A 26,920-nucleotide genomic window follows, 5' to 3' on the forward strand; every position below is an offset into this window, starting at 1 on the left:
AAAAAACAAAAAAAAAAACAGCACTTCACGCACACTTTTGGGACAAAGACAATTCTTTTATTTCTTTTTTCTAGAACGTGAGTCAGGTTTATTTGTACTTTTGTATTTTATGTAATACTTTTCATATGTTCAATATAACCAGTTGTTTTGTAATGGCTCACATAGAGTACTTAAATCATAATAACTACCGTAGTGTGCAAACACTGACTTCTTTCGTCACACTCAAAAATGATGATTCTGTGTTCTTCTGCAAGTTTGTTTCTCTTGTCAACATTATTAAAAGTGACTGGACAGTATGAAGCAAATCTGCCTTTTTAAATGGCTTAGTGCAAATTTGTTTTGGGAAGGAAAGAGGAAGAAGAAGAAAGCTGATTTGCATACAAGAGGGAGTGGAAGCAAGGTCACGGAGATAAACATGATGCTTTAGTGATTCTGTCAGGGACATGGGAGACATATTGCAGGAAGTGGAGATTGTGACCGCCCCCTGTGACTGATTGCAGTAGGACCTGTCAATAAGTTAATGTTCACTCAGAAAAGGAAAATGACTCATAACAAAACAAATACATGTAAGATATGAGCAGCAATGTGAGAAATGGGCTGCCAAAATGGCAAAAACACAATGCATACGTGAGAGTGACATAAATACAGATGGAATGATATGCGGTGCAACATACATAAAGAAAGATCAGACATCTAGTGGTGTGTTGAAAGAGTGAGTGATTGAGAAGATGAGGCGGAGGTGTGGAAAAGCAGCCATGATGAGATGAATTCGTCCAGGCAGAGAGATTGATGACTCTGCTTCAGAGGGAAAACCAGAGATGGAGAACAGGGCCAGGGAGATAGCGGAAATGGGGGTGGAATCAGAGAGAAGTCCTCATGAAAAGAAGCTTCAAGCCCCTACGAGACAAGGCAAATTATTCTGCCTGATAAAATGACTAGCAGCTTTTATAAGCACACCACCACCTGCCAGCAGTGTGCTAACTAAGCACATTTCACACATCCAATATTTCTAATTGGATCTTTATGTCGTGTTTTGCTGCTCATCGCGGGCTGTAAATTTCTTCTGTGCGTCCTACAAAGAGTTTTAACCCTGCATCATCATTTTCATGAAGCAGGAATAGCTTGAAATTTAGATTCCATTAAGTATTGGCACATGTGACTGTCTGGTTTGTTTTGTTGTTATTGATGAAACAAATTGAGATGATCCTTCAGCCAAGCTTTGAGAAATGATCTGTTCATAATCACAAACACACATGTGAAAGTGTGGAGGTAATAGTATTGCTTATAGGTTTGCTTGGCTTCTTCTGTGGCACAACATAATGACCCAAATCATATTGCCGAAAGCAGTTCATCGAGGCGAGAAGTGGAAACGACTTGTCTGAGGTCAAAATGCTATTTAAGCATCACATGATGTAAAATGTTAAATCTTATTCACTTCACTCTATTTTAAGTCTATTTTTTCCCAGTTCTTTTGCTCACCAAACATTAAAGTAATTAATACTATATTCTAAGTTGTGTATCAAAGCTAGATGAAAATATCTGGAAACAAATGCTAAATGATCTCTTCTCATTTTAGCAGAGAGTGTAACTGTACATCAAAACAGTTTGTGAACAAACCAAAAAGGAGTATTCGACCATGACCATTTCATATTTATTGCTTAAATTCATCCCCTCAAGGTCTGACTGTGTCCAATTAGAGCTGCAATTTTAAGAGTTGCTAAAATTACCACAGCGGCGTTGGTCTAACAAAATGAAATGGCATCTCATTAAGGCGTGTGAAGTCAATATGCACGGCCAAGTCTAAATTTGAGATTTAGTGGACTGATAGTGGCCATGCGAAACCTGAACTTCTCGGAGTGGAGCACGGGGGGGCAATCCGACCAGAAGATGAAGTGGATATTAATAATTTGCAATGTTAAACATTTACTTTGTCTGCTTCATCTCGCCAAATTCGCCGAGTGAGTATGACTGTCATCTAAGTCCAGATCAACAGAGTCAGCTGAATAATAACTGCAAACAGAAAGTGGAGCTAAGGCAAAGCCTACTACTTCCATTTCTCTACGCCACAGAGCATGTGATCAGAGGCAGTATTGTTTAAGTGACACCAGGATTGGTGGGTGCAATGCAAGTAGAGTAATCCCTCCTTTATTGCAGGAGTTATGAACCAGACCACCCCCAAGACAGATGAAATCTACCAAGTAACATCCAAATATTCATGTCATGCCTTGAAGCCACAAAAAGTGAACTGCAATAAAGCCACTGAGGACCACTGGAGAATAATATACACATATTTAGACTTATCCTTATAATGGTTAACATATGGCATTTCAATCTTGATGCTCATCATGTTCCTCTTAGTTAGTTCAAAATTTGGTTTCCACTGACCAGTCTGTGTTATCCAATTTCAGATCCTGTCGAAGACACGCCCTCAGCGGTTCTGTGAGAGGCAGTGGAACGCAGTGAGATGTTGACCATGATAAGATATCTCAGCGGATTTTCTTTTCAATCACACTAGACAGTAAAGGAGCCTATCATTTAGGATTGATGTCCCATGTGGCAGGGGCGGCCCCAACATGCACCGTCCAATCTGAGACATCCCATGTCAGCCTGGTCATAGAGTTTCCAATGCTGCCGCCACCTGTAAAGCCAACAAAGTAAACAGAGATGCCTTCTAAGGTCTCCTGTTTGTACTTGCTGACAGTAGTTTGCTGGGCCAGTGCTCTCTGGTATCTGAGCGTGACCCGCCCATCCACTTCCTATGTGGGCCAGCTGAACATCCCGGTTCGCAAGGCACCCAAGATGAGTAAGAACACCACCTTCGGTAACTACCGCACTCGGTCTCTGAATCCGCATGACTTTGACTACCTCATCAATGATGCCAAGAAATGTGAGACGGAGACCCCTTTTCTCGTGATCCTGATAAGCACCACCCACAAGGAATTTGATGCACGGCAGGCCATAAGAGAAACGTGGGGTGACGAAAGTACATTTCCTGACGTGCGTGTGGTCACGCTCTTCTTGTTGGGTCGCAGCACGGACGCTGTCCTCAACCACATGGTGGAGCAGGAGAGCCAGATCTTCCACGACATTGTCGTTGAGGATTTTATTGACTCTTACCACAACCTGACTCTCAAGACACTTATGGGCATGCGCTGGGTGGCCACCTTCTGCTCTAAAGCCCAATATGTTCTCAAAACAGACAGTGACATCTTTGTCAATATGGAGAACCTCATCTACAACCTCCTCAAGCCCAGCACCAAGCCCAGGAGGAGATATTTCACAGGCTACGTCATCAACGGCGGGCCAATCAGAGACATGCGGAGCAAGTGGTACATGCCGAGAGACTTGTACCCAGACAGCAAGTACCCACCATTCTGCTCCGGCACTGGCTACGTGTTCTCGGCAGATGTAGCCGAGCTCATCTACCAAACCTCACTGCACACCAGGCTGCTACATCTGGAAGACGTGTATGTGGGAGTGTGTCTGCGTAAGCTGGGGATCCACCCCTTCCAAAACAGCGGTTTCAACCACTGGAAAATGGCTTACAGCCTCTGCCGCTATCGACGAGTGGTCACCGTTCATCAGATCTCCCCTGAAGAGATGCACCGCATTTGGAACGACATGACCAACAAGAAACATCTTAAATGTTAGCAGGACTCCTCCAGCCTCACTCTGTGAGTCAGGGAGCTACTGATTGACCTTCTATCTATCTATTACTTCTCCAACATCGGCAAACACTGTACAGCACAAAGCACTGCGCTGAAAGGAGAGTATTGACAAACCATTCAGGGCTTTGTCCAAATACTGATTGCTTTGCCGGGAGTTTCTTTAGCACAACGCCAAACATGCCTGTCTGTAACCTCCATTTTGTCAAGTGTTTTTATGTGCATCCAACCTTGCACACTCGCTTGTACGGAGGTGGTGGGCGTCATGCCTTTGTTTTTAATCACCAAGAGTATTAACTGTCATCAGTGACCAGTGATTGGATCAATACCAACACATGTCATTCAAGTGACTGCGTTTGCAATTTGCGTTGAACTCAAGTTCTACTGAATGTATGTGTATCGTCTGTTGTGCTAAAGCCAAGTTTTCACCAGGTTCCATCAGTTCATGGTAGGTTATGTTGGTCTGTCAACCAGTTCACAGATGGCAATACAACTACCGTATTTTCAGGACTATAAGGCGCACCGGACTATAAGGCGCACCTTCAACGAATGGCCCATTTTAAAACTTTGTCCATATATAAGGCGCACCGGACTATAAGGCGCACTATTAATGCAATCACAATATAATAACTTGAAATAGTGAAAACAATAACAATATATCAATAATGTTAATATCATACAACACATTTGGCCCGCGAGCCGGAATTTGGTCCATATATAAGGCGCATTGGACTATAAGGCGCACTGTCGGCTTTTTAGAAAATTTGAGGTTTTTAGGTGCGCCTTATAGTCCGGAAAATACGGTACTTACGTAAACATATCAGTTAAATTGACAAAAGGGTGCCAAAATAATACCACTGTAGGGATTAATTATTTTTGTACCTATCGCAACTTTTGTGACAATTAAACTAAACCAAAAAAAAACACTGCTTGGTGGAAACGGGCTTTGGCAACGCAGCAGCAGGCCTTGTATTTGGTACCACAATAACTTTACGGTAAAATGGTTAAATAACTCCATTTGGGGAAAATGATGTATCAACAACCCATTTGCCGATGTATGCTGTATAATATTTAAGCATATTTTCTTACAGATCCACCTATCTTTTTATTGGTTGTCAAGGAGAAGAGAATTTGCTGCTTGTATTGGTAGTGAATAGTATTTCTTTTGTTGTGTACTGTGCAGCTATTTGTCTCAGGCAGTGCAGAGGATTTGTGTGTATGTTTACCTGAACATGAATGAAAGTCATTGAACGGGGACTGAAAAACCTTACTGTTTGAGGTTTTTAGAGTAAATAAAACCGTTTTATAAGATTTTATATTTGCATTTGTTGGATTTGATCTACAGAATGACGCAAGGTTCAATATAAGGGCAGGATTCTGTAGAAATATGTGTTTGGAAAAAATTACCGTATTTTCTGGAGTATAAGGCGCACCGGACTGAATGGCCCGTTTTAAAACTTTGTCCTTACATAAGGCGCACTGGACTATACGGCGCACCATTAATGCATCATGTCAGATTTTTAATCCGAATCAAATCATTCTCCATTGTATCTTTTTTATTTCAACTTCAGATGCAACAAATTACTTTATAATCACAAAATAATGATCCATAGTCTTTTTGATTCATGATTCATAGTCTTCAGCGGGCCACTTATGATTGATTTCATGACACAATGCTTCGGGTCAGTCTAAATTTAGGAATTTGGTCCATATATAAGGCGCACCGTAGGCTTTTGAGAAAATGTTATGTTTTTTTTCGGTGCGCCTTATAGTCCGGAAAATACAGTATATCATTAATTATTTATGATTATTATTAATAATTGTTATTTGTAGGACCAACATACCACCGGTATCTTTAGCACATCACACGTAATTTTACCCACACAGCAGCAGTGTTAATAAAGCTGTTGTGTCTTTGACCTTCTATAGTAAATTTTCTGTAAGTTTTTATGCCATGCAAAACAGTTCCCATGTTCCTTACACTGGATGATAAATCCACCACAAATCGCAGTTTCTTGTGTAAGCTCTTTGGTGCAACATTACGACATTCCTTCATCAAAGCACAATTCTGATCCACTTAGTTTATGTGGAGAGTCGTTAAAATCCAGATTGTATTTGCAATGACTAATAATAATTCTGTTCAGTATATGGTCTATTTGTTATTCGGGGAACTTGCTGGGAGGATTCTCGAATGGCATCAATGAACTATGTCTTCCAGGGTTTATTCTTGTTATTTTTGCATTCCTCTGATCGATCACTCCTTCGTCTGATAAGCTGTTAGCGTATGCTGAGCAACAGAAAGACGGTGCTCAAATCATAGAGCATTTAGAGGTTTATTAGTCTCATAAAATAAAAAACAAGTGAATATTCATTGGCTTCTGTGAAAAAAATATAACGACCAAAGCAGAGTGATCGACAACTGGGACACTCCCTTTCTCAAACAAGGCCTTGGTTTTGAAGCACAGCAATGCTTACGGCATGGGTAGACCTTGTTTCGCATTGTACCCTAATTAGACTCTGCAAAGACTGCAGGGCATTTTTAATCCCGCATAATCTTCCTTCATCTCCTAAAAAGCACAATGTTAGAGCGCAGATTTTGATATTCTTTTATTCACATTCTTTCACCAGATCTTTACGACCTTTTGTTTTTCGGGCACAAAATGATTATACTTCTACAGTTTTAAGAACATTTGGAAGTGCTCGGAATTGCCAGATAATGCTGTCACACTATCTTCAGCTTGGAAAAGCAGTCTCATGTTATATCTAAGAGTGATCACTGCTAGGTGAGAGAGCTCCTCTGTTTTTTTTCTTTCCAGCATATGCGATCATATTCATGATTATCTCCAGGCCAAGAAGAAAGCCTTTCATCCATGCATAAGTGGTGAATACACATATAAAACACACAGATTTGAGGCCACCTTTTTGGCATCCATTATTTTGTGCGTGTATATGTAATGCCAGCACGGTTTTGCATGTGACTAATGTGTCTGTCCCACAATCTGAGGTTCCGGGATCGAATCCTGTGCTTGTGAGGATAGTCTCCAGGTATTCACCTCGTCTCACATTTCAAAAACATGCAGTTTAGGTTCACTGGAAATAATGACTTGTCCATGGACTTACATCTGAGAGTGAATCTCAAAGATCGGAATCAGTTCCAGCTCCCCAATGACTCTGAACAGGATAAATTGTATCGAAAATACTGGATAAGTTTTAAAATGTGCTAAATTTGAATCTTATACTATAAAGTCATTTGAGAATATTATGAGTGGTAGAAATGCACCAAAATCTGGACCCCAAAGAAGTCAGAACAAGGAAATGAGCAATCATTAAATCACGAACATATGGACACACAAGAAAATAACACTGCCCGATAAACGAAAGGCAATGGCAACAAAAAGTCAACGACGTGACAACAAAAGACAAGAAAACAAAATGCAATCTACTCAACATTAGAAACAACTGAAACGGAAAGGAAAGTAGCACTTAATACAGCAGAACTAATCTATATATACTAGCAACAAACAGCTAAAGGAGAAGAAACATTGACGGTCAGCAGGTACAGAAGAATCGATTCAGCACCTTCCTCCGACTTCATCTGATGTTAGCTACTCAACCACACTAATGGTGAAGAAATGCACCGCCAATGTACATCAAAGTGATTAAAAACACAAGGTACAAACACAGAAACACAAAAGATCCTCATTTGTTTTGTGTATTGAGCGAATGAGGTGGAACGAGCAGTTCATTTTACTCTCATCTCTCTCATAAATGTATTTATGAGCCAATTTTAACTGTCTGTATTTCCTCCCCTCTGCTTTTATTCATACCACGGGGTCTAAGAAACCTTCAACCAGCGTGTCTGCAAAATCCTCAGCCGATGCTTCTGAGAGGCCGTCTGGTGCCACGCTGTCAACATAGAACACTTTGATTGCAGAAACTATTTCAGGAAGAACTTCTTGTAATGTGTGATTTGACAGAGTGTGCCTATTTTGTTGTGTTACTTTGACATTATTCTTTGCAAACGTGAACAAGAGCTGCTTTGTGAGAAGAGCATGCGGGGAAGTTCAGTCGCTTGTGCCTCGCACGGGTTGAATCTTCTGAAAAAGGCACACTATCTGAACACTGTAACAAAATATACATGGAATACATAATACGTAAATAGAGTGTGTTGACTTTAGCACTGCGTTCTAGTCAAGTGTGTTGCTCAACCAAAGCCACATAAATTCCAGGCATGCACAGATTGACTCAATGTAGTAGATTTCAGATGGTGTATTTAGAGAGGGAAAAATGTCACTTTAAACCAACATTGCAATCTAGAGGAGCCAAAGAATACAACAACTGGTTCATGAAGCTTCATTTTCCCATCACTACCCCCAGGTGCCAGGCCAGATAACTGATTTTGGGGTACTTGCAGCTTTTCCCAGGATTTTCTTTTCCCACGTTTCTCCCCAATCTGTAGAGAACATATATTGAATGTTTATCAGCATTCTCAAAATGTTTGGAGGTATGTAAAAAACATTTTTGTTTGTCTTGGAAGACCCCCTGAGATAGCGATTGCTCACTATTGCCAGGATGTTAACTGTTTCCAATTTAATGATTAATACTAAGTGAGTTCTTTGTCTTTATTTTTTTAACAATGCCATAGTTAAGAAAATCAGGAAGAATCACACCCTAAAGCTTCCTTCAGTCCCTTTTCCACGGTGATGTGTACGATAAATGACAATCTTATTTAATGGAGGATGTGACAGTACTGAGCTGATGAAAGATAATCACAGGATGCCGTAAATGATGTCAGGAGACTCGTTTTCGGCTTCTTTATGGTCATAATAACCCTTATCCTGTCAGTTGCTACAACGTAAGTCAAAAATATCAGCACAAGCATTTTGTCTGGACAAGATGACTCACATGTACATTTGGAAATAGCGCAAGGCAAGTTTATTTGCATGTACAAGACAATTCAACGTGTGTTACATAAAACATATAAAGCATTACAGAAAATGAAACAAATATGAAGACAATTCAATCATTTAAAATAATAAGACTAACATGATTAAAACCAAGCATCAATCTATATAAGATATAAAATAGGGAAATAAGACATGGGGATTAAAATAAGGAGGATTAAAATGAAAATAAAGGATAGATTCATAAGAACGATGCAGTAAACAAGAGAATTTTCAAATGATCTGACGGTTTGAGCACAGCTCAGGTACAGCTACATAGATGTTTGTTTCCAAACAAGGTTTTATGGACTATGTGGCCCAGAAGATGATCTCAGTTGATGAGAAGGTCCACTTTCATACCAGTTGAAAAGAATGCGAGCAAAGCCGGAGCTGAGCAGCTGGCATCTACACACAGCGCAGGAGATCTCACGTTCATCAGGTTGCACAAAGGTTGAATGATATAAGAGTCAAGTCCAAGTCTTCCGCGTGGATTAATACAGACGCACGCACACTCAAGCATAAACACGATAGAACGTATTCTCTCGATCGATGATCTCACCTTGGGGAATTCTAACAGAAGAGTCAGCTGAGATGAGGAAAGAGTCTAGTGTTCCGCTTCTACTTTCCCCACGTGAAGCTTGCCTCATCTTATTATGCACTTTGAGCTTCATAGTGTGAAGACTGCAACTCAGCAAAGTTCTCCAAGAAATGACTTTAATCTGGCCGGCTTTCAATTCACGTTATGGGTAGTGTGATAGATGTTATAGCTAGGTGGGAATTTGCTGGAGTCTCATCTTTAATTCATTTTGACTTTAGAACCTTAAACTTTACGATGTTTTTAAGACATGTTAATTCCAATCTAAAATCACAGATTACACCTTAATATTCAGTCATCTGTCGAAATATTCAACTGGCACAAAAACTATTTTTTGTGCCATTACATTAGATTACTGACTGCTTGTTTGACAATCATGCATAAAATAATTGTGCACAAAGTGAATATATTATGATTTCTCTCTTAGTTTTAATGTACTTAATATACTCTTGGTTCATCTCTTGCATAGATATGCGTAGATAAAAATATTTTCATTGAGTTTTTGTTAACAAAACACTAGTCTGAGTCCTCACTTCATTTCGGTGTTCGGCATTTGAGCAGGCACAGTGACAGTGGACAGTATTCACATGTGGTTTCTGATTCAATTGAAAACAGTGGTTCTCTTTATCTCTGTAAAATATGCTGAACCACTTCTCACTCTCACAACCATGAGCGATGTGTCACCCAGCCTCTGGCGTCACACAGCACAAAGTCAGAGTGTCCTATCGCTGAATCAATTTTGGAGGAGAAGTGGCAAGATGAGATTGCATCTGAAGAATGCTAATCCACCCCAGAGTCCACGTCTGCAGATGTCAACATTAAAGACTCAATTTCCCAGAGGTCAGTGTGGCTTGATCACATATTACCACTAACTGATAGAGTGTTTCTGACATCTGCACTCTAGAAAGCATCAACACGCTAAGCGTGCAGTCGAGAATCGAGAGGTCACGTATTCTCGACGGGGTTAAATATCTGACTTCTGAAGTAGCCCCGCTACTGCTCCAACTGTGTATTCATGCTTTGGTTTAAATTTGTAAAAGAGAATGTTTGAATCGTCTTTCATTTGAAATTCCTGCAATGTTACCTTGGACATTTACCACTGTATAACGTTAACACTTTATTTTGACTCTTTATATATTTATTTGGATATAAAAAATGATTCATTTAGTGATGCGTGTGTTTGGCTAGATATGTGCTATGAAAAGTAATACAACAGAAAACAACAGTTCTCACTTGTAAATTTGTGTTTTCAGAGAGATTTTCTCATTCACAATCACCATATATGATCAGTCGTTTGTAATCTCACTGCGATGGACTCCATCTTCCCTGTGACCCTGAATGTGATACCGTATTTTCCGCACTATAAGGCGCACCTAAAAACCTCCGATTTTCTCATAAGCCGACAGTGCGCCTTATACTCAGGTACGCCTTATATATGGACCAATATTGAGCCACTACAGCAGGTGTGTCCAAAGTCCGGCCCACGGGCCAAATGTATATATCTTATATATGGACAAAGTTTTAAAATGGGCCATTCATTGAAGGTGCGCCTTATAACCCGGTGCGCCTTATAGTGCGGAAAATACGGTACTTGCTTTAAGAAAGGAAAAAAAAAGAAAAGGTATGTTTTGCTGTCTTTCATTCACATTATAATCTAATATTTTTGATTGTAGTGTGCTTGGATATTTCCCCAGTGACTAACTCACTTGTTACATTCTGGTGATACCAAACAAAACAAACATAAGATGACAGTAGTCTCAAAAGAGCTCAGCAAATCCTCAGTATAACAGGATATTTCCACACAAATAAATACACTTTAATAGTGAAAAGATTCAAGTTACTTTTTGATGTTCCATCAGCTTGTACGTGACCTCATCACCTCAAACAAACACTTTGCTCATCTCTGTTTCCAATTGTTTACACTCTTGGAGCCATTAGCTGATTGGTGCTCCAGTGGTGACCAGCTTGTAATAAGCACCCTTAAGGGCCATAAGATGGTCATGTGTTCCCTTCTCAATCACGTAGCCTCGGGACATGACAGCGATGATGTCGGAGTTCTGAATGGTGGATAGGCGATGGGCGATAACGATGCAGGTCCTGCCCTCTCGAGCTTTGTCCAGAGCAGCTTGCACCGTCTGTGGCGGTCAAGGCGAGTACACAAAATTACACAGGGAAGAGAAATCATTGACATGCAAGCAGCATAATAATAGGGATTTGACAATCACGCCTTGATTACTGAGAGCCCGCAGCTTCAGTGCCCACATTGGCAGATCCACAACATGTATAAATGTATACAAGATCGCTATCAGCCGAGAGGAAGAATAATGACATTAATGATGTCAATAATGAACAGCTCTTCTTGTTGCCTGCCACCAGAGAATATCAAGCAGCTGTGCAGAATGCAAATTCATTTGCGGGACTTGCCTTCTCACTCTCTGTGTCTAGAGCAGAGGTGGCTTCATCCAGAAGCAGGATCTTGGGATCACGTATGATTGCCCTAGCGATAGCAATGCGCTGCTTCTGGCCGCGAGACAACTGAGAACCCTGAGCACCCACGTTGGTGTCGTATTTCTGAGGAGGAAAATGATATGTTGAGATCAATATCAATACCAAGCATGGTCTATGTTCTTCAGTTACAGATGTTCCATCAAGCAAGAGCAATTTTAGCTTTGCCAAGGCTTTGACCTCTGTCACCTCTAAAGTCAGCAAGTCACCAAAATGAGGAGCAGTTTAATAAGTACAGTACAGTATCTACAAAATGGAATCTGCTCTAATAAGCTCATCATAAATTACAATATCTGCGCTATGAATCATTTGATCATTCCTTAATCCTTAATTTAAGCATAATATAGGCGTGACGAAACCAAGATGACTCAGTCTGCGAGCTCAGATTTCTCACTCTCCAGTCCCATGCGGTGAGTCTTGTATTCATTTTCCGTAGCGCTTAGCCTCAGGTGGGTTGCGGGCAGACCAAAGTAAAATGTAACGGCCACATCCCACCGGGCTGGTAAGCCATCACATGCATCATGATTGATTACGATGAATCGGCTTCTGAGAAATGTGACCAAACCCGCACCAAATGTGGCAGTTTGGGATCAAATTTGAAATGGCAATGTGATGTCTCACTTCAGACGACATTCTAGTTTTGTTACAAATTCTTATTATTCCGCCCCACCCTTTTTTTTTTTAAATCGAAGAATCCGTTTTTCTATTTCACCTCTACTATTTACATTATTTCTTGTGAGAAAAGAATATCCGGAATCAAAACAAATCAGGTGCCTGAATGTACTTTGTTAGATTTGAAAGACAATTTTGGGTCGATTTTCATTCATTACAAAACCTTGGAAAAATGTGTTACACTCAGACCCATTTCCTCAACAATGGTCCAGTGGTGATAAATTTTTAAACATGTTAATAATGCGTGAATGTTGTGAGAGAAAATAAAATGAAGGCAAAAAGACTGATGAAATGAAAACAGAAATCTCTTTGTGTAGCTACGCAACTTACCGCGTAAGTCTTAGCGTTCCCTTTCTGTCATCGATTAATCGACCTTATTATGTCTGCCTGTTTTTCTGCCTTCTAGTTTGTCTTCCCTGACTAATTGACGCACTTTAACATTCAGACAAACTAATCCCTGTGTTTAGCCTCCATGTCATTTTCTCCACATCTCTCCTTCTGCAAACATGAACCCACCTCAGGTAGAGACATGACAAAGTCATGGAGCTGTGATTTTTTGGCAGCTGAGATGACCTCGTCCATGCTGATGTTCCGCGAGTTGTCGCCGTATTTGATGTTTTCCAAGATGCTGCAGTCAAACAAGATTGGCTCCTGGGACACAATGCCAATCCTGGATCGCAGAAAAGGCACGTTGACGCGAGTCGAATCGCGACCATCAATCAGCTGCAAGAGGCAATTGATTTAACCATTAGTAGGAGGCAGTGTTATAATCAAAGAGTAGACATACAATTTACTTAATGAGCTTTAACGTAATGTCCCTTCTAACTGTGTGATTTCTCTTCTACATCTCCCAGAATCAGGTCCATGAGTTCCCAAGGCACTTCCAGCTCCATTAAGACCTTTAACATCCAGGCAGTGATTTTTCTCTGACAGGAGTCAACGTGTAATCAAGATAAGTGCTCCCATGACAGTCACAGCAAAACTGTCTGCTTAAAGATGCGCCAAATTCGGACATTTAAAAATGCTAACGTCCGAGATGTTAAATGTTCAGCTGTCAGGTTTCTCAATGACACTTTAAAATTTATTCCATTGTGACATGTTTGACATTTTCTAAAAGGTCATCATCATCTTCTTCGACTATTTCATGCTGACTGCCATAAATTCCAACCTCGTTTTTGTCGGGTTAACTACAGAGACATTAGCAGGCGCTTGTGCACACGAAAAAATGTTGACTGACAAAAAGTGAAAAAAAATACACAACAGATTTTTGATTGTTAAAATGTTTGCGGAATTTTGACATAGCTAGGTGTTGCTTGTACAACAATATCGATTGGCATTTTGGTATAATGTATTTTTGTGTGTACATACTGTATTGTATGTCTGACCTATGAACTAACTGTATCCATAATTTGTTATATTGGATGATGCGTTTGTAGTTTTTGATATCGCATTGTAAAAATTGAAAAAAGTCTTTCTTCGGTTTTGTTGAAAAGGATGAAGAAAAGCCGCGTCCACCTCACTCACCACTTTGCCTTTATCGGGGTCATAAAACCTTTCCAGAAGCTGCACACTTGTGCTCTTCCCACAGCCGCTGCTACCCACAAAGGCCAACGTCTGCCCGGGCTTCACTGCCACATTCAACCCATTGAGGACCTGGATGTCTGGTCGGGTCGGGTAAGTGAACTTGCATTCAATGAACTCAATGTTGCCTTGGAAGTTATCCTAGTAGAGAAGGATAGGGGTGGGGCAAACAAAATGGGTGCAAAGGTTTAGTTTTGTTTTGGAAACATAATCTTTGCTTTACTTCTTGATTGACATTGTCTACAAGAGGATCATTTCAGACTATTTTGAGTTTCAACTCTGCCTTGCAGTAAAACGTGAAATTGCGAGATTACTTTGGTCACAGTTTATTCGCAGCACTGCTTTAATAGTACAAACTTGGATGTAGTTTGGCCTGCCGCTGTGAATAGGAATTGTGCTGTAAATGATTATGACGGACGGATTTGATGGTGCTCCTGGGAATCCACAAACATTACTTTTTTTTTTCTAGCCCAATTCTGACGCACTTCTTAACTTTGTCCCTGACTTGTTTGGAATGTTTGTTGGTTCTCAGTGGCTGTATTTGGTTGTTGCAACCTCTGGGGGAGATTTAAAAAAGGTGTGTATCTATAGAGAGAGCATATCACATTTAGTTTATTTCAATAATTATGTAACTTTTGAAATGGTGGCATCACAACGTGAGGTATATGTACAGACCAATTTTCTTTTTATTTTTTTATTTTGTATTTTACTATATCTATTTCTGATTTCTCTTCAAAACTTTGTGTTTGGAGCCGTTTTTTTATATTAGAATCGTCCTAATCCTCTAATGTCAGCCTCTCAACGTGAATTATTTAATAATTTTCATAGTCATTAATAAAAACAAATTATTTTATCTCTGTTTTTACTTTGGAAAACAAAAAAGAGTAATTGAATCACTTTGGTGAGAACAAAAATTAATTTCTCTTGTGAGATATTGTTTTATGGTTTCATGTTTTAATCACTAAACGATACATAATGAACAACGGTAAACGGGTAAAATTGTTGAGGGATATACTTTCATGTAAAATGAGAGGAAAATATGATTATTTGATAATCGATGGAACAATAGATATTAATATTCAACAGTGACAGCCCTAGTGTCAATCAAACCGAGAATTATGTTGGACTGCTATACTCACTGCAATAAAACGAATAGATTTTGCAATTATCTTTCATAAAGATACAACTATAAATAAGGACCCCCCCCCCCGCCACACACACACACACACACACACACACACACACACACACAAGTAGCGTGCCATCAGAGCACATAATCCACATCATAATATGTGGCAACATACCCATTTATCTCCTTTGTTACTGTACACGCTAATCTTGGGCACTCGGTCCAGCAGCTGGAAAAAGCGTGCTGCTGAAATCTTGGCCTTGGCATAGTCAGGGGTGTAGGATGAGGCTCTACCCAGGGCTGTGCCGCTTGTCACGATGGCAGAAATGACCCTACACACATGATGAAACAATTTCTCATTTTCCACAAAGGAAAGAAGAGTTCAGGGCTTTTCAGTGTGTGTAACCTTGAGCCTCTTGTCAGAGAACATAAAACAGCTGAGGCCTCCCTTGTCTCCTCTTATCGTGAGAAGTAAAAATTGATCAATTCAATGGGGCTGAAGTTAGCTTTGCAGGTTTAAAGAGATGAATGTGTTTCTGTATTTTTTATTTTTTTTTTTAATCTAGCTGATGCACTTGCTCTGAAATTCTCTGCTGCTCCCCAATTGAGACGCAGCTCATACTTTGGAAACAACTGGGATGGTTTATCTGTCATTTTGGCAAAGGTGGCTGGTTTATGTCACATACCTGAACACCAAGCTGAAATGGAGTCCCTCTTGGCGTACCAAGTATCCCCCAAACCGATAAGAGGCAGAGTTGGTTAGGAAGACAACACACTGGGCGAAACCATAACAAGCCCCGTAGACGTTAGCTTTCTTCAGGGCTGCCTGGTAAGGAGCATCCAGTTGCGCAATATACGTGTCCACAAAATTCCTCTCCTTTCCAAGACCAGCTATGGTGCGAATGTTATTGAGGGCTTCACCAGAAATCTGCAAAGTGCAGAAAAGGGAAGATGGATTATAGCCAATTTATGACTTTTCAATTTGAGATCATTGACCATTTGTTAAGTAATGTAACTGGATGGTGACCTGTCCAGCAGCCTCCATAGCTTGTTTGTCTTGCTTGGCAAATCCAGTGAGCATCTTGGCCTGGAAACCACCTGACAAAGCGATGAAGGGCAGGAAACACAGGATGAGCAGCGTGAGCTTCCAGCTGAAGTAGAAGGACATGAGGATGGCCACACCAATGTTGGTCAGAGAGTTGACAATCATGCCGATCTGGGAGCCGGTGGCCTTTAAAAAGAAGTGCATATGTGTCTTTACATCTGTATCTGACACCAGGTCATTCAAATGAGGGGAAGCTCAGCTCCGCCTCAAAGACTATCCATTTATCATACAATTCTGACCAAACCATGAAGGTGTTCAAGTGCATATTTAGTCAATGAAATGTACACACAGCAATACATATCTTCTGTTAACTTATTTTTACACTCCTGCTAACGAAGCTTTATGATGTCAGTTTGACCTTAATTTGCTTTGGTGAGAATTGTTTTGAAAGCTGTACAAACAGGAGGTCAACTAGTATTGGATTGTGCTCAACCTTAGTGGTTGTACACAAAACATTCAGATCACTGTATGCCTGACTCTTATCTCGAAATAATAATGGTAATTCATTAGGGTGAGATGTCTCTGTTTGCCGTTGTAATTTTGTTCATGCCTCACCCCTTGAACTTGCGAGGCATCTGTCGCCAGGCGTGTGGTCAGAGCTCCAGGGCTATTTTTGTGATCATCAAACCAGCCAATCTCCTGGCCAAGCATGGCATGAAAGCCCAGACGACGTAACCGTCGGGTGAGCAGTTCCCCAGACTTGGAGAAGGCATAGCCCTGGAATTTCAATCAATCAATCAATCAGTCAATCGTGAGAGTCAGTTTTGGTCTTTAGTGACTTTTTCCCGTCTTGAAGTAGAATGGACCCCTAAAAAATTTCTTTACCTGCAGCATTTGAGTGAAGAAAGAGACAACGCCGACCATGACAAAGAACAGGCAGATACCATCAATTTCCTTCCTTTGAGCTATGGGATCTGTAAGTGAGAAAGTCTGCACACACGCAAAAGACAAACAACTGACCACTTGCCCTTTTCTCCCCAAGAAATATTTTCATCATTCTAACTGCTGGAGAGCAGTGGTCCCCAACCCCGGCCCGCAGCACACCTCCTGTGCCTTCCTTTCCTTCTGCACCAAAATACCATTGTTTTTATACCGGTTCTTTCATTTTATTTTGTTTTTATTTATCCACCACAACTTAAAAGCCAGTTTGTGAAAATATTGTCTGACAATAATCCGGTTTGTGGTGCTAAAACGGTTGAGGACCACTGCTGGAGAGGACAATTTTTATCTTTACAGTGTGAACCTAACTGTAACCTCACCGCCAATATTTGACTGAATAGAAGTGAGTAGACGGGGTTGACTCCTCCATTCACGGCTGCCCCCAAAGATCCAAAAAGCATGTAAGGCCACTCGGGCAAGTTGTACTTTAAGATCCTGGCAACTGGTGCTGGCTCCACTGGCTCTTCCTCCTCTTGAATTGCATTCTGAATAGTCAGTTTCACCATGTGAGGAAAACGATAGTCGTTGTGAAGAAAAGCAAATGCATTAAATGGCCTTCACACCCACCTTAGATTTGTCTGTTTGAGATATAGCAAAGGCTGTGGTGCCCAGCTCTCCAGCAATGGAAACAGAGGAATCTGGAATCAAGTTGGAAAGCTGGGATCGGGATCTCTGGCGAATGGAGGCTCTGTCAAACAAGCGTGTACAGGCAAGAATAAAACATTCATGGGTACATTTTATTCGACCTACTGTTTCATTTTGTGGTTTTTGCTTAAGATCTAAAAGGCTTTCTGCTGACCTCAGCTGAACTTGAATTGTTAATATAAAGTTCAGATGTAAAGAGGTGCATTTTTCTTTGTGTGTGCCGTGCAGCAATTTGCACAATCAGCAGCGTGCACTCCGATAGCAATGAGGTATAGTAGCCCCTTTATTTCGAATACACATAATTTCTTTTGTGTTGACAACCGCTTAACTCAAAAGTCAACAGCAAATCAAGTCAATAAAATTAGCCTGAAAGAGCAGAGAAGGGAGGGACTTTAATTACCCAGATAATAGAAAATATTATCATGCAGCACCATATTTTGCTAATTATCAAGTTATTTTCTGGTTCGAGAATGATCCAAAATTCATGGAGGGTTGTTTTATCATTCTAGATCAGAAGCAAACAGTTCTCCTGGAATTGAATGGCTTCTCGCATACACATGTGCCACCCTTCCACTGAGCTTCCTAGAACTCAGTCACAAAGTTTTTACGTAATCCTGCTACAATGACTTTCACACTGAGAGATAATGATCCTATTTAGATGTACCGTCAGGACTGTGCTGTTGGATACGATACGGCAGTTAATTAGGACCACTGCCCCGTAGAAGAACGGGTTTGAATGTGTGTTCAAATCGCTCATCTCGAGCGTGAATTGTGGCCTCTGTGTCTGTTGAGTGACCAAGGGTGGACCCCATCTTGCAGCCAAAGTTGGTTTGGATCAACTTCTTGTTTCATGTGTACCTGAACAAGCTAGAAATTGGACAGGTGGTTGTGTTGTGGTACCTCATACTGGCCCGGTAGCTTCCGGCTCTGGATAGGCTGAGCTTCTCTTGTGCGTCTTCATTTTCAGCCACTGAGAGCAATAAGTGTTGTAAATGGATGTAAAACATCTTTGTGGGAATCAGTAAGTGTAGAACCCACTTTGGCGAGCTTTCTCATTGAGAGCTTTGTCTCCTTGGCTCTGTAAGGTGACAAGGGTGAAGTAGACGCCTTTCCTGTCCAGCAACTCGCTGTGCTTGCCCCTCTCAATAGCCTGGCCGTGCTCGAAACCCACAATCACGTCAGCGTTCTTTATAGTGGACAGCCGGTGAGCAATGGAGATGGTTGTCCGTCCCATCCGCACCTTCAGCATCAACAATCAAGTGGTCACGAAAACAGCCTCAATCTCCAGAAGCACAAGCTGCAATTATTACACTTTGGATTATTTGGATGATTTATCAATATTTTAATGACTTTGTGGCAGTTAGTAATGAGTTTCAATGTGTTGTATTTTTCCCCTTTTAATTACATCTCCCAATCACACTCTACAGATTAAAAATGTAGAATAGTCAAGGTTTGCATATTTATTTTCTGAGCTACACTGAACCACATCCAACAACCCTGTAATTTATCATTCTTATTTGTAGAAATACAGTAGAATTAATAGTTGCACTCCCATGGGCAGTAAAGTGAGATTACAAATGAGTATCTTTGTTGTCTGCTAATCACTATTGCTTTTAACCAAAGTTTTCCGAGCCATGTTGGGAAAAATTGGCGATCCATAAACTGATTCATTGATTCTTTCTCTGAATGTTCTGAACTCCTGTTTTGATGCCAATTCTGTCACCTTGAGCCAAATAATGCTCTCAGAAGGAGTTGGGAGGAGATGTTTGCGTGGATGTAATTGCAATTCCTACAGCATGTTGTTGTTTTTTAGACCACAAACTAGTAAATGGAGGGAACAACCATTTACTTCCACACATTGTTGGTACTTTTTGGTGTAAAACTATTGTTGTGAAGTGGCGCTACGTAAAGACAAACGGTGAATTGAGTAGAGACGTACTTTATCTAAGGCCTCTTGTACCACGGCCTCACTCTCGTTGTCCAAGGCAGAGGTGGCCATGTCAAGCAGCAGGATGCGAGGGTTCCTGACCAGTGCCCGGGCGATTGCGATACGTTGCTTCTGACCGCCACTCATCTGACCACCGCCCTCTCCTACTAGCGTGTCAAATTTCTGTCAAATCATAAGAAGTGAGGTTTTAACATCATGCACGCTCTCCAAATGTTTATCAGCTCTCCACCTGTGGCAGGTCCATTATAAAGTTGTACGCGTTGGCTTCTTTGGCGGCAGCGATGATGTCCTCCATTGAGACGGCAGGTCGACCGTAGCGTATATTCTCAGCAATGGTGGTGGCGAACAGCACAGGCTCCTGCTCCACGATGCCAATGAGCGAACGCAGCCATTGGATGTTCAGCCCACGGATGTCATGACCGTCCAGAGTAACCTGGGATGCAGACATCAGTTAGTCGAACTAAAATTGATTATGGTGCATTGATCCTGTTATCTGTTTTTTTGCCCCAACCCCAGAGTTATTTTTCAAATGACAAGAACAAAGGTGAAGAGAAAAACAATCTTCAGTCCCTGCATGCATCAATAGCAGAAGCAGAATTGATCCTACCATGCCCTCTTTGGGGTCATAGAAGCGCTGAATAAGTTGGACAGCTGTGCTTTTCCCGGCGCCGCTCGCTCCGACAAAAGCTGTGGTCTCGCCTGACTTCACTATGACACTGAGCCGGTCCAAGATCTGAACAAAAGATTGCACAGCAGCACAGTCAGCAGTATAAACTTCGTATTGTAATTAAAAAAAAAAAAAGAGTTAAATACCTTAACTTCCGGTCGGGAAGGGTAATGGAAGGTCACATTATGAAATTCAATGTCACCTTTGACTCTATTAAGTTTATATCCTGCCTCAGATAAACAGTCAATCTCAGGCTCCTGAAGAAGTAAAAAAATAAAAGACTTGTTCAAACCAGAATAAATCAACTTTAATGGATGTCAATATTAGACCACAAACATTTCTTACTCTTTCAATGGTTTCAAAGATGATGGTGGCAGCTCCACGGCCTGCGGCAAATGCTTCCAGACATGGCGATGCCTGTCCTAAATTCATAGCTGCTATCAGAACACCAAAGAATACCTGGCAAGGAAAAAAAGGCCCGACAAGACATTATAATACTCATACTATGTAAAGTGAAAATAATGATGAATTTCATTTTCTAAAGTGTGTGCCCTACACCAATTGCCTAAAACATCTGAGTAAGATAAAGACTCAGCTACACTTTTGCCGAGAAAAGAGCAAACCTCATCATAGTACTGGAGCAGATATTAAAATTTAATAAGACCTTAGGGGAAATGTAATGACCCATTACAGGAATGGGCAACTTTTGTGGCAGAATGTTTTATCCATTTCCCTCGAGGCCTAATAATGGGAAAGGGCCTTTTTTTTTAATGAGCCATACAGGAAAAATATAGGTTGTACACTATTAATAATTATTACTTGAAATTAATTACAAGCATTCATGCATTACATGAATTTCATTTACAAATGCAAATCTATATTGCTTCGATTCATGAATTTACTTGAGTGACCACACTAAATGTTGTCTAATTAATTATTAATTCATTTTAAATTACTCATCATGTGCTTCAAATAAGGTTTAAACAGCTCTAATCAATATAGGTAAGAGGATAGCTCATTATGTTTAGATTTTCTTGTTCCATCATTAATGTCTTTGCAAGCTGTTTCCTATTACAGTAGATCAATTTATCTTCCCGAGTGTGTGGTATTGTGGTGCGACTCATCTAAAAACATTACGGGTTAATTGCGACACCAAGCAACTTGACAGCAAGCAATCGTTTAATGCAGTCATGAAATACCGACATGTGGGATTGGTGCTTCAGTGCAATTTTCATTCAACCCTCACTGGAACTGAATTCGTTACAGCGGAGAGTGACCAACTATGAGCAGTTATTAACATTTCTTTCTGTATGTTGGTGACGGCCAAGAACTTTAATGTATTTCTACTCGAGGGTGGAGGTGACTCGTTAAAATGTCCGTGAATATTTTCATATGTTGGCATGGGGGAGTTGTTACCTGCAAAAGGGTTCCTGGTGAGTATTCTTCTGTGTCCACAACAAGACTGGAACCATACCAGAAAGCCAGGCCGTAGCACAGGAAGATAATCAACCACATGTATCCAGTGAAAAAGCCCATGATCAAACCCTTTCTGATCCCCCAGCGTTGTGCAGACACAAGATTCTTGTCATACCTGGAGGAAACAAGAGCAATTTATTAACAACTGAAAATAAAACATCCATCCATAAAGTTTGGATTGAGCTTGTCCTCCCCTTAGGGATCTGGATGAGATGGAAAACCTTCGTACAGCACCCTTTCGTTCCATTCGCATATCAGTCACATTACTGACATTTGCATAGCATCGATGGACTCCGCTCCGCTCTCAACTCCTCTACATGTATGATCACAAAAAGTCATTTTCCCATCACTCCTACAGCAACTTCACTCACTCCAGGTCCAATTTTAAATTCAATTCAAGTGTTTTTATAACAGGCCATTCATAACCTTGCCCCTCCATACCTGTCTGCCCTCCCACACATCACCACTCCATTGCGTACCCTCAGAACCTCCTACGTGCAATTCACTCTCTCTCACCACGACCAAATCCAAAAGTGTCTACTCAATTAAACTGCCCCGTATTTTTATTTGTTGTATTCATTCTGTATAATTCTGTTTCTACAATTGTTTTAATAGTCGACAGTGTCCTTGAGTTTCTCCAAGGGTGCTTACAAATAAAATGTATGGTGATGATAATTGTTGTTATTATTATAGAGAGGATTGAAAGATGGATGGAAATTGAGCTTGTATGCAAATGGTTCAGCTCATAAAAAATATGAGCCCAGAAATTGTTGCATTTACATTTTGGTTCAAAATATATATTGCATACCGTTGCACTTCTTTATTCTCTCCGCCAAAAGCAGCCACCGTTCTGATCGAGGAGAGGACTTCGTCTGCGATGGCTCCAGCTTTAGCATAGGCCTGCAGCTCCATGCCTGTCAGTTTAGCCACAAACTGGACCCAATGTACAAGCAAAGAAGTCAGGTGATGTTGAGCCAAGCATTTCCACAAATCTCTGCGGTACATTTCAGTTCAATACAGCACGGTTTGGAAAGGTGAACTTAGAGCTTTGTGATCCCATTGCAGAGTGTGCATGATAGTAACAGTCATCTATGATTCTTTGCCAAAGAATCTGTCTATTTCCTCTATTTCCAAATTCAAACATAAGAATGCCAAAAAGGGCTATGTTCCTGTAACAAAATGTTACAGCTTTATGATGAACATGCAAAACATCAATCACATTAATTTGAAACTGAAGTTAACGCAAAGCGGAGAATCTCACCAGGGCCATGAGGCCAGCTCCAACACCAATGAGTGGACTTGCTGCCACAATCACAAGCGTTAACTTCCATCCTTTCACAAAGCCGATGCAGAAGCCGCACACGAATGTGGTGAAACGCTGCATAAAAATGGCGACTTGGTCTGCAATGGCGTCATTGATCTTGTTGATGTCACTGGATTGTCACAGTCATGATATGATACAGTCAGCATTTTACTCCAATAGTGAGATCACAACCCTGCAACTACGACCAACTTACTCAGACATGCGTGTATTCAGCTCTCCCACTGAGGTGCAGTCAAACCAGCCAATCTCCATCCTCATCACTTTGCTGAAGTAGATTTTCCGTATGAGCTGGATCTGCTTGGCAGCAGCAGTGACCCATAGAGAGATCTGTCCCACAAGGTTGTTGGATATGACGGGAGAGAGTGCAAGGACAGAGTGCAAAAAAATACTACATCCATGACCAATGTTATTCAAGAAAGATGTCACACTTATCGTTCACTTTTTTGTAAAAACATTTCTTGGTATTTCTGTTTTTTTTCCCACACACAAAACACACAAAAATCAAAGTGTAGTTGTCACGACTCATCCCCGGGTGCATTATTATGTCTATGTTGCCATGGTTTCTGTGCACGTCGCCCCTCCCCTCCTGTGTTGCCTCAATATCAAGGTGATCATAGTCACCTGCCTCTCGTTACCTGTCATGTATTTAAGTCCTGTCTGCGTGTCACTTCCGGTCGGGTCATTGGTGTCTTCATGTTTGATGTCGGTCTTGTTTCTTGTGGTTCCTGTCTTTGCCAGTTCTGTTTTGGTTAGCCAGTCTGTCGGTCGGTCCGTTAAGTTATGTCGGTTTGCCGGTTGTATTTAAGACCTGTCTGCGTGTCACTCCCCGTCGGATTGTTCTCATCTCATGTCTTCTTGTTTCTAGTCTCCAGTCTGTTCTGTTCTGTTCTAGTCTTGTCACTCGCAAGCTGCATTTGGTCGCCTAGCTCCAATCACTTCATGACAGTAGTATGTCCGCCTAAACTTACTCAGACCATGTCTAAATACTGGCGCAGCTGGTCTAATGCCATGCAGATACATTCTGATTATTACAGTTTTTAAACTATGCTGCTGGCTGCCACAGCTATTCTGGGAGCTCAAGAGGGGTAGGGGGGTGTTCTCCAGCTGCCCTCATCATGGCACAGACCTAATATTTGTTATCTCTTCCCAAGGCAGTTTTATATCATCTGCCCATTTAGGTCTGGTTACGGTTCCATCTAAACATACTAAATGCACTTTGACCTCTCAGATGAAAAAATCTGTTTCTTGGGAACGATGCAGTTGTCTTCACTCTGCTATTTTTGAGACTGAGTATATGATTGGTGCGCTGCATTTACTGAAAGGAACGAGAGCAGTTCTTTTGATTGCACATGATTAAAGTCTCCTGTGTACACGCCCCCAACAGCGTAAACCTCCTTTTTTATGAAATTACAAAGTAACACATTTTCGCCACCCACCAAAAAAAATGTATGACAATGCAGCTTTATGTTTATTAAAACAGACCAAATTGTGCTGGTGTGCAAGTGATGCTGACATAAGTTTAAGTTACCAACCTGAAAGTATCCCAAAATGAAGACAGCTGCTCCAATTCCAACATAGTAGAAGGCAAATTTGGTCATTTCATATTCGATGTCAAGAATCCTGAAAATCAGCATGCAGGCAAGAAATGTGTTGCGCACAAGAATTTGACCAAAAGCTAACCTTGTCAACGTACCCGCATGACCTGGCCGTCAACGATGAGAGGTTTCCCCACTCTGAATAGTTGATAGCGCTCCAGTTTGACAAGAACGCGCCTACTAATGTATCAGTGTAGTTCTTTGTCCATTGGATGGTATTGTTCACGCACTCCTTCCGCTCGTCTCTTAGCTCATTCAGCTCAATGTCGTACTCAATGAAGGTGTCGGTGAGCAGGCCGAACACCAGCAGCATGAGGGGCTGGGCCGAACCGTGCAGCACGGCGCATATGCTCCCTATCACCATCATCAGCACTTCCTTGCAAGTGGCAAAACGAAACTGGATAAATACAGCAAAGAGTTTGTTTGCATTAGCGACTGCTGCATGGACCAACATTGATTAACTAAACTATGAATAACAACGTGTCTTTTTACCAGCTGAAAGAAGCCAACTCGAATTGCAGGTTGCTCCTTGCTCTCCTGCCCTCTGTTTGAAAGAAAATTCTACTATATCATTTGTAATTATCACTGTGATGAAATATCAGGGCCTCTACTAAACTACTCACTTCTCCTTCTCCTTAGAAGTTGACATGGTCCTGTGTGGAAAGAAAACACAAAAGCAAATAATCTGATCAAAAACAACCAATGTTCAGTCCTTTGTATAAACCTTTGTGTATCAATTAAAACGTACTGCTGCACTTTACATGTCATTGCCACACAGACACATTCATGTTATGTTCTGCCGAGTCATTAGGTAAACTTGCAGAACCAAGACAATCGCTGTATGTCCCAAAATGGGAGATTTACAAAGCTTGACACTATCCAAGAGATGTTAATTTAAAAACATGCTCAGTATTGTTTTTGTGTAATTGGAAGTACATCAGTAGTACATCATATTGAGTGGTCTATTATTAGGTACGCGGAGCGAAATAATAGAAACTTGACACACCATCGGCTCACATTATTTGGTCCATTATAGTGTGGCTCGTAATTATTGTTCAAATAACACAAAATGTAAAGCAGCGGAAAAACAAACACAATTACTAAAAAAAATTTCTAAAAAAGGCACACTATAAAATCGATTATAATACGTACATGTAGGAGCCAGCTGGTTCTGTAAAACAGAAAATGTGTTACAGTTTGATTGAGATTCGACTGACATCCTCTTCGATGACTGGATTTGATTTACCTTCGCCCGTAATGTCATAGCTGTGATTCTCCTGTCCAAGCTTTTTAATACTTTGCAATTTCACTGATCCGGATGGCATATTGGCTCATCTCAAGAAAGCAAAGCAAAAGAAATAAAATCAATTCCAACTATGAAACAATCATGACTCAAGAGTACAAAAGAAGAAGCGACATTTACCAGTATGTGTCCTTTCTCGTCCTTTCGAGAACTTATCATGGGTCCGTAGAACTGGAGTCAGGTCAAAGGATCCTTCAGAAACTCTTATACGCTTAAATCCTTCACCGTGTCATCCAACCTTAAAGTCCCACCAATACTATAGTGTCAGTTGTGGCCGCACGCCACTTGTATATAGGAGGAGGACAACCTGTGTACCTTGGAAAGGATTCACGTGCGGTTATTGAGGAGGGTTGGGCTTAGTTGGTACTCGGAGGGTCACAATGTTTTCTTTGAGGGTAAGTGTCCGATCGGTTTGTGTCCGCTGTTGTCGAGGTCAATGACCGCTCGTGTAACCATTCCACCTGGAGAGGCCGTTGCGCTTATCGTTATTGAATTCGCTTGTTTGTCTGTAGGCACATAAGTGAATATTTCTCGTACAATATAACATTTTTGCAAATGTTCATTCTTGTAGGCAGCACTGCACAGCAAAAATCTTGAAAATGTGCCAACACACAGTCAAATCCTTTGTTTACCGAGGGCAAATAAATCAATACAAAAACTTGTAAGCTTTATGGAGGTAAGCTTTATCGAGGATTATGACTTTCCTTCCGAGAGGATAATGCCAGTACTCTTTGTAAGCGCCCGTAAGCACACGTGTGGGGAGGTATCCATAGCATTTGGACAAAATATCATAACTAAGATGTCAAAATTCTTCCTGCCGATACGTTG

General features: G+C 41.0%; 2 protein-coding genes and 1 long non-coding RNA gene across 5 annotated transcripts in view; 2 read left to right on the forward strand and 1 right to left on the reverse strand.

Moving 5' to 3' along the window:
• Positions 1-4,976, forward strand: part of LOC125987848 (beta-1,3-galactosyltransferase 1) — a 54,476-nt gene extending 49,500 nt beyond the window's left edge. For both annotated transcript variants that reach the window (XM_049752382.2, XM_049752383.2), the window contains one exon: positions 2,409-4,976. In XM_049752382.2, the coding sequence (XP_049608339.1) occupies positions 2,665-3,651 (987 nt within the window). In that variant the 5' untranslated portion in view covers positions 2,409-2,664 and the 3' untranslated portion in view covers positions 3,652-4,976. The remainder of the gene's footprint in view (positions 1-2,408) is intronic.
• A 5,331-nt stretch (positions 4,977-10,307) lies between these two features.
• Positions 10,308-26,418, reverse strand: LOC125987849 (bile salt export pump-like). 2 transcript variants are annotated; one of them, XM_049752384.1, is made up of 29 exons: positions 26,213-26,418; positions 26,036-26,124; positions 25,942-25,960; positions 25,413-25,442; positions 25,282-25,333; positions 24,888-25,186; positions 24,727-24,814; positions 23,388-23,521; positions 23,132-23,303; positions 22,679-22,803; positions 21,811-21,985; positions 20,740-20,853; positions 20,541-20,651; positions 20,335-20,460; positions 19,957-20,160; positions 19,719-19,889; positions 18,818-19,019; positions 18,680-18,749; positions 17,702-17,822; positions 17,455-17,619; positions 17,021-17,125; positions 16,751-16,912; positions 16,118-16,321; positions 15,777-16,018; positions 15,266-15,422; positions 13,905-14,102; positions 12,897-13,103; positions 11,628-11,774; positions 10,308-11,338 (listed from the first exon to the last, which is right to left on the reverse strand). In XM_049752384.1, exons 2-29 carry the CDS (start codon positions 26,112-26,114, stop codon positions 11,138-11,140), a joined length of 4,080 nt encoding a protein of 1,359 aa, XP_049608341.1. In that variant the 5' UTR covers positions 26,115-26,124; positions 26,213-26,418; the 3' UTR covers positions 10,308-11,137. The 2 variants fall into 2 exon arrangements, with proteins under 2 accessions (XP_049608341.1, XP_068505365.1); XM_068649264.1 differs by lacking the exons at positions 26,036-26,124; positions 26,213-26,418 and having other exon boundaries at positions 25,942-25,956.
• LOC125987851 (uncharacterized) lies at positions 13,921-17,463 on the forward strand. The gene is made up of 4 exons (XR_007488162.2): positions 13,921-14,054; positions 16,781-16,946; positions 17,027-17,111; positions 17,178-17,463. It is a non-coding gene; the product is annotated as an uncharacterized lncRNA (long non-coding RNA).
• Positions 26,419-26,920: the final 502 nt, after the last annotated feature.

This window comes from Syngnathus scovelli, chromosome 2 (genome assembly GCF_024217435.2).
Source record: "Syngnathus scovelli strain Florida chromosome 2, RoL_Ssco_1.2, whole genome shotgun sequence".
Classification (NCBI taxonomy): Eukaryota; Metazoa; Chordata; class Actinopteri; order Syngnathiformes; family Syngnathidae; genus Syngnathus; species Syngnathus scovelli.